We start from the raw sequence: 15,205 nt of genomic DNA on the forward strand, positions 1-15,205 counted from the left end.
CATCATTATTATCCTAATATTCTGTACTGCTCCTTTAAATCCCCCTCAAATCCCCAAATTGTCTGTTTCGCTTTCTCTGTTATTTAGCAATACAGATAGGTATAGGCACTGGTTTAAAATATTTTCTCTCAGATAATGAAATGAGAGAAACATAATACTGTGTGTGGGTGTGTATTTAAGATAAAAAGTCCTTAGGGACCGGTGTCTATAATACAATAAACAGTTGACAGCCTCTGCAGAGAGACTGTCAACAAAGGACTGAATGGGCACAGAGGCTGAATTTCTCTCTCATGCATCGAGGTGATCCTTTCAGATCCAGGTATGGCAGGTGTGACTTGTATGGCCTCTGTCTGAGCTATAGGTGCATGAATAAATGACTTTTTTTGTTTTAGTTTGCTGGATGAACCAAAAAAGTTGAAAAAAAATTTGTTTTGGCTCAAACAAATTTTCATTTTGTTTGAGTTTTTTTAATCCTTTCAAACTAAAACTGAAGCAACATTTGAAACAAAAAGTTGTTTCAAATCAAAACGTTTCATTTAAAAAATGTCAGTGAAACATTTTGAGTTTTTTCAGAATTTTTTGTTTTGACTGAAATAATTAAGCAAATTCATAAGATGTTTTAGTTAACTAATCTATCTTTAGGGGGGAAAAAAAAGTTTTGTTTGAAAATTTTTGCCCAGGTCTACCTGTAGCACACTTTATGCAGACTAAGGGCCAGATTTTTAAAGGCATTTAGGTACCTAAAGATGCAGATGGGTGCCTAGTGGGATTTTTAAAAGCACCTAGATGCCTAATTCTCAGGGGCGCACCTAGGTAGTTTTGAAAATCCCACCAGGCACCTCTATGCATCTTACAGCACCTAAATACCTTTAAAAATGTGGCACTAACTCCCTATTGCATTCAATCTGGGCCGATACATAAATACAAAATTGGGGGGGGGGCAGGGGAGAACAACACAAGTGGAAAAATAGCTTGGCATCTGAAAATAAATCAAAACAGTGAATGGATTTCAAGTTTCTATAAAAAGCTGCTTTCCTGCTCAGCACAGCAGTGTTCTGAAGAGGAACATGCAAATCTTGTGATGGTAGACACCATTTTAGCAAAGTGACATCACACAGCAGCACAAGGACTCCAATATAAAGGACTGTACATGAGTTTTCATTCTGCTCTGAAGAAGGGCTTCAGTATTAGGCAAAATAAAAAAATCTAGTATTTCTAGAGCAGAACAATCTCATGACAGCAAAAACAGTTAAACAATATTTTTGAGCCAGGTGTAAAATTTCTTATTACGATGTACCCATAACTGTTAGTATCACAACTAGTCCCTTTTCAACAAGACAACTATTTCTTCAGTGGTAGTCTCACAAATACTAGCTTTATGTTTAACACTTTATACAGGAGGCAGTGTCAATAGAACACTGTCATTGCAGAGCAGTCCTCACATTACATAAATAAAGAACCAATACTGCTTTTTAACACCCCTACAGTGGATGCCACTAAAACAAGCCATGTTTTCTGCATGATGACGTTTGAGTTTACTCTGATATCTGCAGTATTTCCTGTACTAACAGTGGCAAATATCAGAGTTAATTTAACTACCCCAGACAGTAAGTGGTGTTTTTTCAATGGTATAAACATGAGCCAAACAAACCAGTATTTGGAGGGATATAAAGAAAATGCTTTGCAAGCTGTTTACTTTGGGCATGGCTACACTCGCAGATGTAGAGCGCTTTGAGTTAAACCAGCCTTCGTAGAGTGCAGTAGGGAAAGCGCTGCAGTCTGTCCACACTGACAGCTTCAAGTGCACTGGCATGGCCACATTTGCGGCACTTGCAGCAGCATAGGGAGCAGTGCATTATGGGCAGCTATCCCAGCATGCAAGTGGCTGCAACGTACTTTTCAAATGGGGGTGGGGTGGGGTGGAGTGTGACAGGAAGTGTGTTGTGTGTATGTGGGGGGACAGAGAGTGGGTTTTTGGGGGGCTGAAAGCATGTCAGCATGCTGTCTTGTAAGTTCAGACAGCAGCAGACCCCCCTCGCCTCCCCATCTCTCTCTCTCTCTCTCACACAGCATTCCACACTAATGGTTGCTTTGTCTTGGAGCAGATAAGCAGCTGGATGTCAGAAACGGAGCTTTCAAAGGGCATTTCCACATTCCTACAGATGATTCCAAATAATGACAAGAGTGGCCACTTGACTTAAGGGGATTATGGGATGTTTCCGGAGGCTGATCAGAGCGCAGTAAAGCAACATCTCATTCACACTGGCACCGCGGCGCTCTAGTGAGGGCGCAGCAAACGTTATTCCACTTGCCGAGGTGGCGTACCAGCAGCGCTGTAGCCATGGAGTCAGAGCGCTCTACGTGCCTTGCCAGTGTGGGCGGGTAGTGAGCTAGTGCGCCCGGGGCTCCTTTATTGCGCTGTAACTCGCAAGTGTAGCCAAGCCCTTTGATATGCTGAATACCGTGCTGCAACATACTGGACAATCTCACAGTTACTGACCCTGGACTCAGGCCTCTCAAATATTATTTGATGTTAATCAATAAATATAAATACTTGTCAATTCATTCCTCCACTCACAAATAATTAGTCACTTACCACTTTTAAAAAAAACATATACAGATGGGGAAAATTAAAAGCAATTAATAAAACATGTTTGTAAAGATCAACTATTAAAGCAGCAACTGTTATTTACTGTTATTCTTGTAAAGTGTCTTGATAAGTACCCTGCTGAGGGAGAGTACTGGAGGGCTCTCTTCATCAAATCCTCCCCAATATCTACAGTTGTTCCATCTCTAGTGGTAATAGTGGCCATCTTAAATGGGAAAGTGTTGGGGTTTGGTACCCCTCCAGCCAAGGAGATTAGTGAAGGGGGAGACTTCTGCATCAATTCAGCTACAGTGAAAGATGAGGAAGAAAACCTCCATTACACATTAGCCTATTCAAGATATAACATTTCCCCTTCCCCCATCTGTCCCTTCATTTCCTATATAATATTTAAAGGGGACCTGCAGAGGAAAAGTTAATGCAGATTTGTGCCTGTTTGAACACTTTGTTGGATAATGCAGTCTTTTTAGATATCAGGCATGCCAACATTTATCATTTATTTTCTTGGCTGACTCAAAAATACATTGTGAGCTTTCTTGGCATTAACTGAACAGGCATGGATGGTGAATCTTTAACAAAGATAGCTTTCCTTCCAGTTGTTTGAATTACATAGGTGTAAAATGAAAAGTTTTAAATAGTCTGAGTAAAAATCACTTCTGCCTACTATTAATCAGGTTTTAATTTTTTGATATCTGTGATATCTCAATCCTGCTTATTCTCTAGTTTTCAGTAGTGTAATCCGGCAGCACGGGTATGCAAGACCAGAATTTTTACTGGAAAAATTGCAGGGAAAGCCAACTCCTTAAAATAAGTAAATAAGTAAATAAATAAATAAATAAATAAATAGTTTTTTTACTCCAGTCTGGATTGCTTTTCTAGTAATTAGAACAAGCTGTTATTTGTAACTATAATTAGTTTTTAAACTTTTAACACCTAATATCTTAATGCTATACTTTGTGGGGGAAAATGTTGACAACTCTTATTTTTGAAAGCAACACATTTAGTTTGTTTGTTTAGTGTTTTCAAGACATACCACATAATGTTTCTGTTTATAAATTTGGAAGTTACCAAAATACCACTTGAAGCAGGTTAATAAAGAGCAGCTAGAAAAACAAAGAAGATCTAAATTTTACCCGAGTTCATGCACATAATGCCCACTGAAGTGAAATGGCAATTGCCAGCCTACACCCCAGGGAAGAATTTGGCCCACAGTGAGGAGGTGATGGGATGTAGGCTAAAAGCATTTACAAAAGCTGTATGTTTTTAGGCCCTTATTTTGCAACTGGCTCCATGTAGACCTCAGCTGGCAGTACAAGAGCATTTTTTCCTGCCATATGGAACAATCAGCTATCAACAATAACATGTATAGCAGTGGTTCTCAACCTTTCCAGACTACTGCACCTCTTTAAGAACATAAAAATGGCCATACTGGGTCAGACCAAAGATCCATCCAGCCCAGTATCCTGTCTACCAACAGTGACCAATGCCAGGTGCCCCAGAGGGAGTGAACCTAACAGGTAATGATCAAGTGATCTTTCTCCTGCCATCCATCTCCACCCTTTGACAAACAGAGGCTAGGGACACCATTCCTTACCCTGGCTAATAGCCATTAATGGACTTAACCTCCATGAATTTATCCAGTTCTCTTTTAAATCCTGTTCTAGTCCTAGCCTTCACAACCTCCTCAGGCTAGGAGTTCCACAGGTTGACTTGGAGCTGTGTGAAGAAGAACTTCCTTTTGTTTTAAACCTGCTGCCCATTAATTTCATTTGGTGGCCCCTACTTCTTATATTACAGGAACAAGAAAATAACTTTTCCTTATTCACTTTCTCCACATCACTCATGATTTTATATACCTCTATCATATCCCCCTTTAGTCTCCTCTTTTCCAAGCTGAAAAGTCCTAGCCTCTTTAATCTCCCCTCATATGGGACCCGTTCCAAACCCCTAATCATTTTAGTTGCCCTTTTCTGAACCTTTTCTAATGCCAGTATATCTTTTTTGAGATGAGGGGACCACATCGGTATGCAGTATTCAAGATGTGGGCGTACCATGGATTTATATAAGGGCAATAAGATATTCTCCTTCTTATTCTCTATCCCTGTTTTAATGATTCCTAACATCCCGTTTGCTTTTTTGGCTGCCGCTGCACACTGCGTGGACATCTTCAGAGAACTATCCACAATGACTCCAAGATCTTAGTTTAGATTAGTTGTAGCTAAAGTAGCCCCCATCATATTGTATGTATAGTTGGGGTTATTTTTTCCAATGTGCATTACTTTACATTTATCCACATTAAATTTCATTTGCCATTTTGTTGCCCAATCATTTAGTTTTGTGAGATCTTTTTGAAATTTCTTCACAGTCTGCTTTGGTCTTAACTATCTTGAGCAGTTTAGTATCCTCTGCAAACTTTGCCACCTCACTGTTTACCTCTTTCTCCAGATCATTTATGAATAAGTCGAATAGGATTGGTCCTAGGACTGACCCTTGGGGAACACCACTAGTTACCCCCTCCATTCTGAAAATACCATTTATTCCTACCCTTTGTTCCCTGTCTTTTAACCAGTTCTCAGTCCATGAAAGGATCTTCCATCTTATCCATGACAACTTAATTTACGTAAGAGCCTTTGGTGAGGGACCTTGTAAAAGGCTTTCTGGAAATCTAAGAACACTATGTCCACTGGATCCTCCTTGTCCACAAGTTTGTTGACCCCTTCAAAGAACTCTAATAGATTAGTAAGACATGATTTCCCTTTACAGAAACTATGTTGACTTTTGTCCAACAATTTATGTTCGTCTATGTGTCTGGCAATTTTATTCTTTACTATTGTTTCAACTAATTTGCCCGGTACTGACGTTAGACTTACTGGTCTGTAATTGCCAGGATCACCTCTAGAGCCCTTTTAAAATATTGGCGTTACATTAGCTATCTTCCAGTCATTGGGTACAGTAGCGGATTTAAAGGACAGGTTACAAACCATAGTTAATAGTTCTGCAATTTCACATTTGAGTTCTTTCAGAACTCTTGGGTGAATGCCATCTGGTCCCAGTGACTTGTTACTGTTAAGTTTCTCAATTAATTCCAAAACCTCCTCTAGTGACACTTCAATCTGTGATAATTCAGGAGTCAGATTTGTCTTGCGTACCCCCAAGGCTCACCTCACTTAAAAACTACTTGCTTACAAAAATAGACAAAAATACAAAAGTGTCACAGCACATTATTACTGAAAAATTGCTTACTTTCTCCTTTTGTCTGTATGAAATTTTAGTCATAGAATCATAGGAGATTAGGGTTGGAAGAGACCTCAGGAGGTCACCTAGTCCAATCCCTGCTCAAAGCAGGACCAACACCAACTAAATCATCCCAGCCAGGGCTTTGTCATGCCAGGCCTTAAAAACCTCTAAGGATGGAGAATCCACCACCTCCCTAGGTAACCCATTTCAGTGCTTCACCACCTCCTAGAGAAATAGTGTTTCCAAACATCCAACCTAGACCTCCCCCACTGCAACTTGAGACCACTGCTCCTTGTTAAGTCATCTGCCACCACTGAGGACAGATGAGCTTCATCTTCTTTGGAACCCCCCTTCAGGTAGTTGAAGGCTGCTATCAAATCCCCCTCTCCACTACTCTTCTGCAGACTAAACAAGCCCAGTTCCCTCAGCCTCATCAGTGCCGAATAGAGGGGAATAATCACTTCCCTCAATCTGCTGGCAATGCTCCTACTAATGCAGCCCAATATGCCGTTAGCCTTCTTGGCAACAAGGGCACACTGTTGACTCATATTCAGCTTCTCATCCACTGTAATCCCCAGGTCCTTTTCTGCAGAACAGCTGCTTAGCTAGTCAGTCCCCACCCTGTAGCTGTGCATGGAATTCTTCTGTCCTAAGTGCAGGACTCTGAACTTGTCCTCATTGAACCTCATCACATTTCTTTTGGCCCAATCCTCCAATTTGTCTAGGTCACTCTGGACCCTATCCCTACCCTCCAACGTATTTACCTCTTCCCCCAGTTTAGTGTCATCTGCAAACTTGCTGAGGGTGCAATCCATCCCATCCCCCAGATCATTAATAAATATGTTGAACAAAACCAACCCCTGGGGTGCTCCACTTGATACCGGCTGCCAACTAGACATTGAACCGTTGATCACTTGTTGAGCCCGACAATCTAGATAGCTTTCTATCCACCTTATAGTCCATTCATCCAATCCATACTTTTTTAACTTGCTGGCAAGAATACTGTGGGAGACTGTATCAAAAGCTTTGCTAAAGTCAAGATATATCACGTCCACTGCTTTCCCTATGTCCACAGAGCCAGTTATCTCATCAAAATAGAAGGCAATCAGGTTGGTCAGGCATGACTTGCCCTTGGTGAATCTATGTTGACCGTTCCTGATCACCTTCCTTTCCTCCAAGTGCTTCAAAATGGTTTCCTTGAGGACCTGCTCCATGATTTTTCCAGGGGACTGGTCTGTAGTTCCCTGGGTTCTCCTTCTTTCCTTTTTAAAAGATGGGCACTATATTTGCCTTTTTCCAATTGTCCTGGACTCCCCAATTGCCATGAGTTTTCAAAGATAATGGCCAATGGCTTTGCAATCACATCAGTCAATTCCCTCAGCACCCTTGGATGCATTAGATCTGGACCCATGGACTTGTGCATTCCAGCTTTTCTAAATAGTTCTTGACCTGTTCTTTCACCCCTGAGGGTTGCTCACCTCCTCCCCATACTGAGTTGCCCCGGACAGCAATGTGGGAACTGACCTTGTCTGTGAAGACAGAGGCAAAAAAAGCATTGAGTACTTCAGCTTTTTCCACATCATCTGTCACTAGGTTGCCTCCCCCATTCATTAAGGGTTCCACACTTTCCATGACCTTTTTCTTGTTGCTAACATATCTGTAGAAGCCCTTTTTGTTACCCTTCACACCCCTTGCTAGCTGCAAATCCAGTTGTGTTTTGGCCTTCCTGATTACATCCTTGCATGCTCAAGTATGCTCGAGTCTATACTAACTTCGCTAGTGCTTTTTATGTAGCCTGTTATAAAACTAGGCAAATATCTAGATGAGTTGATGTACCCCCTGGAAACCTTTATGTACCCCCGGGGTTCACATACCCCTGGTTGAGAACCATTGGTGTACAGTATGAATTTAGAGCTAGCTGCACAGAGTGGGGCAAGTAAGAAGCAGTAATGGAGTAAACAGCCAAGGAAGTTGATAGGTACAGGAGCTACTCAGCATATCAATATGGCTGGTAAGAGTAATATACTAGAGTAAACGGTGGATTCTTTGTAACTTGAAGCCTTTACATCATGAGTAGTATATGGCTTGATAGTATTTATCACCATTTATTTTTGACAGGTTTCCACGCTCTGGGGTTTATGTCCCTCCCTCCAACCCTGTTTCTATTGGCGCCAAAGTTTGGCGCTGTTGGCCATTTTGAAAAAAAAATTTCTTGTGTTGTGTGTTTGTGCTTGGATACATTTAGAGAAAAATGTTGAGAGAACAGAGTGAGAGAGTTTAAAGATGAAAAAAGAAAGTTTGGGTAAGGTTTAGAGGAAAAAAAGGAAAGAAAAGTTATTTGGGGAAGTGGAGAGAGGATTGTAAAGGTCTAGTTTGGCATGTTATTCAAGAATAGAAAAATGTGAAATAAATATAAAAAAGGTTATTAACTATTAGGATAGGTTAAGAAAAGAGCTAAATAATATTAAAGCTAGGTTTAAAAAGGAAATTTACTAGGTCAGAGCCTGTTTAGTAAGCACCTGGACAAAAACTATAAAGGGGGGCTAAGAAAAAAGCATTTAAACTACTTGCTATCAGGTTAGGTTAAGAAAAGAGCCTTTAAAACATTAAATTATATTAAAAACTAGGTTTAAAAAGGGAATTTACTAATTCCCTGTTTAGTAAGCACATTGTAAAAAAGTGAACAGAAAAGCATTTAAATTCAAGGGTAGATAAAGAAAAAACACTTAAACTATTAAATATCAGGGAAGGTTAAGAAAAGAGCATTTAAAAACATTAAATAATATTAAAAGCTAGGTTTAAGAAAAACACACATAGCAAAAAAAGAGGGAATTTACTAAGGCAGATCCCGTTTAGTAAGCCAATGGTAAAAAAGTTAATAGAAAAGCATTCAAACTACTACATACAAGGATAGGTTAAGAAAAAGGCATTTCAAAAGAGTTAAATAAAAGAGAAACATATAAAGAGAGGTTAAAAGAGAGAACAGGGCAAGAAAAGAGAAAAGAAAGACTGCACGTGATTGAATCAGAGAGAGAGAGAGCTTTTACCCTTCCAGTCTTTCTGCCGAATGAACCAACTTCCCAGATTTACTGCCCCTCAGACTTGTTATCATCGCCTTTGGATTGGACCAATCAGATGTTATTTTACGGCAGCATCACAGAATTCATTTTCCTGAATCAATCCTACAGTCCCAAGATTTTAAACCAGAGCCAACTCCCTTCTCTCCTCCCCCCGCCCCCCTTTAACTGCCTTATTCTTATCTAAAAATACAGATCCCCAAGCATTTTTCCTGCAATGTAGACCTTTTACATAGAGGCTTTAATAAAAGTTAAAACCATAAGCTTTTAGTAACAAACAATTTTTAGAAGTTTTTCCCTAGGTTTTAGACTAACATCGGCTATTTTTTAGTAAGCACAACTTGAAGCTGCAGCAAAGCCCGTCAGCAAAAACAGCGATTGTACGTCAGTGGATCAGAAATAAGAAGTCTGCTTCTTTCCCAAACTTTTTAACAAATGCAACTAAACGTTACATAAGCTATTTTTTCTTGTGTTTTTTGTATAAATCCAAACTTTAAAAAGCATCTTGTTTTTTGATTAAAACACATATGTAAACTCCCCTCCATTGCCAGTTTTCATATTCTTACCCAGTTGTTGTTTTGGTACTTTAAAAACACTATTTTTGAAAGGACAGGCTAGTATCTTAAGCCTTTTTAGTTCACTAAACTTCTACAAAATATCCCTAAAAGGGGTCTTGTTTTGTTACAGCTCAGTCAATACTGCTTTTTCATAATAAACTTTAAAAAAAACATAATGCTTCAAATAGGCCTCACTGCATACAGAATAACCTTTAAAAAGGTCATCTTATTTTACATCTAAGTCAATTCTGTATTTTCATGTTAAAAATCTTTATATAATGAAACACTGCATGTTTACCAAGTGTTAAAAGTATGGGGGAAAAGTCAAGGGGTGAGGGTATTCTTCAGATAGGCTATCTCTTAAGCTTCACGCAGTCACAAAGCAGTGTTTTTTGTCTTTTACAATCAGTAAATGGAATAAAATACTTGTTATAACTTTCATAAAGTATCTTTCAATGCAATCTCACCATTTTTTAACACTTTAACAGCATTTAAAATGTTAGGAAAGAAGTCTGTGTAAAAAAAACAAGAAAACTGAAGGAGTGACCCCTAGAGCCTTGCTAAGGCAGACTATAGTGCATGGAGCACTGGCTAGCCTAATTAGACTTATCTGTTTTTAAAATTTAGAGAAAGCTTCAGCTCCAGCCTGTGTTGTAATATTTTAATAAAATCTATGGATCCAAAACAAACACAGGAGCTTGTATCTGTGTCTCAGCACACGGGTTGCAAACATTTAAAAACAAAGACATTCTGATAATGCAACTGAAAAATTCATACTTAAATCTAAAAGCCCTAGGAAAATAAAAAGCTTACTATAACTTTCACATGGATTTGTTAAAAAAATGGGGAGGAAAATAAACTTCTCTCTGATCCACTGGATTACAGAACAAGGGGAATATAAACTAGCTGTTACTAAGGATCTGTGGTTTTCACTCTGGGGTGTTTTCTGCATGCTTATTTTTTTTAAATTGAAACACGCATGTAAAAATGTTAAATAAAAGGGCTCTGTCTTCGTATAGGCTTCTCTTTTAAAAATGTTTATTCCTTTACAAAACTTAATATAACTTTGTTAAAAAGCAGACAAAGAAACAGCCTTCTTATCTCCGATCTATTGGCTGGCTGTTTTTGCTGACAGCTGCTTTGCTGCAAAAGCCTGCTGTTTCAAGCTGTCCTTACTAAAAAAAAAAATGACCAGTGCTAGCCTAAAACCTAGGGGGAAACTTTTTTATCACTATACAGTACTTTTATAAACAGGTTTTCTGTGTTGTTAAACCCTGAACTATTTCTGCAGACTCACATTTTATTGAAACACTTATGCCTAAGGGGCTAAATGAAGGAATGTGTATTCCTATAGGCTTGTCTTTTCAAGTGTTTATACCCTTACCCTTACCCTTCACCTCTCTTTTTTAAAAGAAAGAAAAATTTCTTCTCTCTGATCCAGAGGTTGACAAAATAAGGGGAATATAAACTGTCTGTTACTAAGAACCTGGGGTTTTAAACCTGGGATGCTTCTGCATGCTCTTTTTTATTGAAACACCCCTGTAAATAAAGGGTTGTTTCTTCAGATAGGTTTGTCTTTTCAAGTAAATATAAAGCAGAGCTTTATTCATTTACAAAACTTAATGTAACTTTAACTTGTGTTTGTTAAAAAGCAGATGAAGAAACAACCTTCTTCTCTCTGATCACAGAGGCTGTTTTTGCTAACAATGGCTTTGCTGCAAAAGCCTGTTGTTTCATATTGTGCTTACTAAAAAATAACCCATGTTAGTCTAAAACCTAGGGAAAACGTTTTTATCACTATAATTTACTTTAATAAACAGGTTTCAGAGTAGCAGCCGTGTTAGTCTGTATTCGCAAAAAGAAAAGGAGTACTTGTGGCACCTTAGAGACTAACAAATTTATTAGAGCATAAGCTTTCGTGAGCTACAGCATCCGCTGAAGTGAGCTGTAGCTCACGAAAGCTTATGCTCTAATAAATTTGTTAGTCTCTAAGGTGCCACAAGTACTCCTTTCCTTTAATAAACAGGTTCTCTGTGTTTTTAAACCTGGAATGTTTCTGCATGCTCACTTTTTATTGAAACATATGCAAAAGTGCTAAATGAAGAGATGTGTCTTCATAAAGGCTTGTCTTTTCAAGTGTTTATTCCTATACAAGATTTAATATAACTTTCACCTCTATTTGTTAAAAAGTGGGGGAAGAAACACACTTCTTCTCTCTAATCCACTGTTTACAAAATAAGGGGAATATAAACTGGTTGTTACTAAGGCCCTGTGGTTTTCAACCTGGGGTGTTTCTGCATGCTCTGTGATATGCAGGAGATCAGACTCGATCATGATTGTCACTTCTGGCCTTAAGCCTTAGTCTTCTTCAAGTGACAGGCTAAGGCAGTCAGAAGTGTGAGGAAAGATGAGATTGACTTTCAGGTCCTCCTGAAGGTCAGTCTCATCTTTTCTAATAGTCAAATGGTCCTGTACAACAAATAAAAATTCAACAACAAAAATCACAGTTTAATGGCCACAACTCCAGAAGCAGGGGCATTAGCAGAAATATTTTTTGGCATGAATTGAAAAGAATTAAACAGTGTTACTATTTTCATTTCTTTTCTCTGTGTGGGGTGGTTTCCATTGGGTACAATGTGTATTCATTTTATGGAACAAATGCAAACTATCTCAGCTACCTCTGCCTTTACCCATTGAAAGCAAATAAGACACACAGCATATTTGTTAGCTATGTATGTATTAGGTTATAATTGCCCACAGTTTTCTTGTAAGACTGCTCTGCTATTTATCTGCAGTGTCATAGCTGAGTTGAGAAGATAGGGCAATACGGTTTAGGAGCTGTTAGTGAGGGGTGACCAGTGTATACTCACTCAGAAGTCTTATTGGAGATGCCTTTCTTGCTGCACTTACTGCAGTGATGAAATGAGAATAATTCATGTCTATAAGACAAGCAGCAATTCAGTTCATTAGTTAAACGGGACACAACTGGCTAGAAAAAGGAAGGAAAAAGGAAATATCACTTTTCAACATGGTTCATGACATTGGATTGTAAACACATTAAAAATATCCATCAGTAAAAAACTTTTTCAACATACAATCTGTTTAACTGTGCCATTTAGTAAGATAATTAAAATGGGGGAATACCACATTGTTAAACTCACAATTTAATCTAATTAAAATGAATTCCTTCATATTGATTCAAAATAGCTTTTTTTAAATGTTCTTAATGAATGTTTTGATGACTCTTATTTTGGGGAGCCCATTCACAAAACAATGTATAGTGGTTTTGTGCTCTCTCTCTCTCACACACTCTTTTGTTTCTGCTGTAGTAGTTAACCAGCACTGCTTTGAGAGTCATATACATTTCTGGGGAACATCAAGAATTCTGATGCACACACACATAAAAAAGGAAGTAAGTAGCAGCTCTATATTGGGTTCATTTAAAAGACAAGGAGGGGAAGGGAAAAATGAAATTGTCAAACGAAAATGGACAAAAAACAAACAAACTTCACAGTAGAGAATGAAATGCTGTATTTCTAAGATAATATACCACACAATGAAGAAAAGAATCTATAAAGCATTTCAGGTTATTACATTAAATAATTATAGTATATACATTCCAGTTGTTCTAGGATTTATTCCTCTGGGGTCCAGTCCAGCACCCAATAATGTCATCAGAAAGACTCTCATTGATTTCAGTTAGATTTGGATCAAGCCCTTGGATTTTAAGATTAGTATAAATAGCCATGCCACATTTATCAGGAGAATTTGGAGGTGTATGAGAGAATGAGATGAACTGAATGCTTCACTTATGTCACTTGTCCCAAAAAGCAAAAGTTACTGTAAATTAAAGACAAATTACGAGACAAGAGTGACAGATCTGAAGCAACCATCAGCTCTTTCTAATGAGAATCCAGCTTTGTTTTGTTAGCTGAATAAAGTATAGCATTTAAGTTCTCTTACTTATGCAAGCCATCACAATATGGCACAACGCTTGTCTGACTAGGAGACAGAGATGTGGTTTAAATTGCATAATTGTGAATGTCTTTCAAAATGTTTCAAACTGATTTTTCCTTTGCCTCCAAAAGGACCTTACTACAGTTTCCATCAGATGTAATTTCCATCAGATGTAAAAGGCTGGAGGGAGACAGGGAGGGAGACACCTACCCATTCAGAATAGCCAATAGCCCAGTGATTAGGAAGCTCTTTCTCCCACTCTCCCTAGCTGTGAACAATTTGAAAAGGTTTTAGTTTTGTTCCAGTGCAGAAGGAAAACAAATTTCAAAACCTGAACATCTTTCATGGTTAGGAAATACTTATCAGTTCACAGAGAACAAGAGTAACTGAGGTCAATTAGTAATGACAGTGAAGAAAAAATTCACCTACTGGGCAAAAAATAAGAAAATTATTTCAAAGTTTGGAGCAATCAAGTGTACATGGTTGTATTTATGTTTTATAGATTACTAACACATAGCAATCAATGTTGCTTTAGTGAATGTCTTCCTGTTTGTAATGTTATTTCTAACTGTTATTTGTATTTATATGAACAACCCAATTAAAATATCCTTTCATTCTCAAACTGCAGGGTCTCGTACTGCAGTAGAAGAAAACCTCCTGTGTGCGCCCTGTACTTCTGCATACCAAAGCTCCCCAGTGTAGCAACAGGCATTGTTTTTCATAATCATAGGCAGACTGAACTGTGTCTAGAACTTAAGGAAAATATTATTATGGATGGTCCCAGTCTTACAACTTGCTAGGTCCTAATCTGTCTGAGAAGGGAACAAACTGGGTAGTATGTTATCTCGTCTTTCTGTCCCCCAGCTGGAGAGGAATATTGTGCCAGTCTGAGCTTCAGAAGATCTCTTGCATTGTTTGTGTTTATGGATTACAAGAGACGGAACCAAACCAAGAAAACATGTAAAAAGACCAAAGGGATAAAACTCTGTGGTAGTCCTCAAAGCTGGAAGAGAGAATTTTAGTATTTCTTAAAATTCTCAAACTTCCTGTCATCACCATGCAATTAAAAACTCCTACTGCCCTATCAGAATACAAAAATCATCCTGGGAACAATGTGTGATGAGGTGCCTACCCCACAGAGGCGGTGAAAGGATTAATGTAGGTCAATTAACCCACCAGGCTGCACCTGGAGGTGGCCCAGGTGTAATTAAAAGATGAGGCCCAGCTAGGTGATGCTATAAAAAGAGGCAGTCTGGAGTAGGTGGTGGTTGTAGAGAAAAATACTATAGTCACCTTCTTGGTACTAGACAGGCCTGTGGGGAATAGGAAGGCTCCTGTAAGGCAAGGAGGATGCACTGAGTGGGGATGGTATGACCTGGATCTCTATGAAGAAGGGGGATGTGTGTGTGTGCGTGCATGTGCATGCGTCCATGCATGCACGCACGCACTGATTTTTACTAAGAGCTCAAGAAGGGACTGAGAAGATAGCACTTACACTAAGGCCTCTAAACTGGAGCTTGGCATAGTAAGTGGGCCTGAGCTTGCCTACCAGTGACTGGGAAGGAGTGTGAAGACCTGTGATGACAAGAACAACTTATAGTCTGAAGAGCATGGTGTAAGGCCCATGGGGCTCAGACCTGGGGTTAAGGATCAGATGCAAGGACACTGGATTGTCTCTTGGGCTGTCTATTATCCTGGAAGGGAACTGGCTGGAGGGCCAAGCTACAAGAACAGGTAAAGCTACTAGAACAGAGGTGGGCAAACTATGGCCT

General features: G+C 38.9%; 1 protein-coding gene and 2 long non-coding RNA genes across 12 annotated transcripts in view; 2 read left to right on the plus strand and 1 right to left on the minus strand.

Moving 5' to 3' along the window:
* Positions 1 to 15,205, minus strand: part of LOC119855319 (kynurenine/alpha-aminoadipate aminotransferase, mitochondrial-like) — a 44,748-nt gene that overhangs the window by 27,569 nt on the left and 1,974 nt on the right. For 4 of the 9 annotated variants that reach the window (XM_043513377.1, XM_043513378.1, XM_043513381.1 and 1 more), the window contains exons 5-6: positions 12,347 to 12,417; positions 2,725 to 2,893 (exon numbers count right to left, since the gene is read on the minus strand). In XM_043513377.1, the coding sequence (XP_043369312.1) occupies positions 2,725 to 2,893; positions 12,347 to 12,413 (236 nt within the window). In that variant the 5' untranslated portion in view covers positions 12,414 to 12,417. Of the gene's footprint in view, positions 1 to 2,724; positions 2,894 to 12,346; positions 12,466 to 15,205 lie in introns of all 9 variants that reach the window. The other 5 variants (XM_038401109.2, XM_038401107.2, XM_043513380.1 and 2 more) reach the window with 2 other exon arrangements.
* LOC122459898 lies at positions 11,234 to 11,656 on the plus strand. The gene is made up of 2 exons (XR_006280868.1): positions 11,234 to 11,296; positions 11,503 to 11,656. It is a non-coding gene; the product is annotated as an uncharacterized LOC122459898 (long non-coding RNA).
* The window catches only part of LOC122459897, a 102,616-nt gene continuing 102,101 nt past the window's right edge, over positions 14,691 to 15,205 (plus strand). For both annotated transcript variants that reach the window (XR_006280867.1, XR_006280866.1), the window contains exon 1: positions 14,691 to 15,167. This is a non-coding gene — a long non-coding RNA (uncharacterized LOC122459897). The remainder of the gene's footprint in view (positions 15,168 to 15,205) is intronic.

Source organism: Dermochelys coriacea, chromosome 4 (assembly GCF_009764565.3).
Source record: "Dermochelys coriacea isolate rDerCor1 chromosome 4, rDerCor1.pri.v4, whole genome shotgun sequence".
In the NCBI taxonomy this organism is placed as follows: Eukaryota; Metazoa; Chordata; order Testudines; family Dermochelyidae; genus Dermochelys; species Dermochelys coriacea.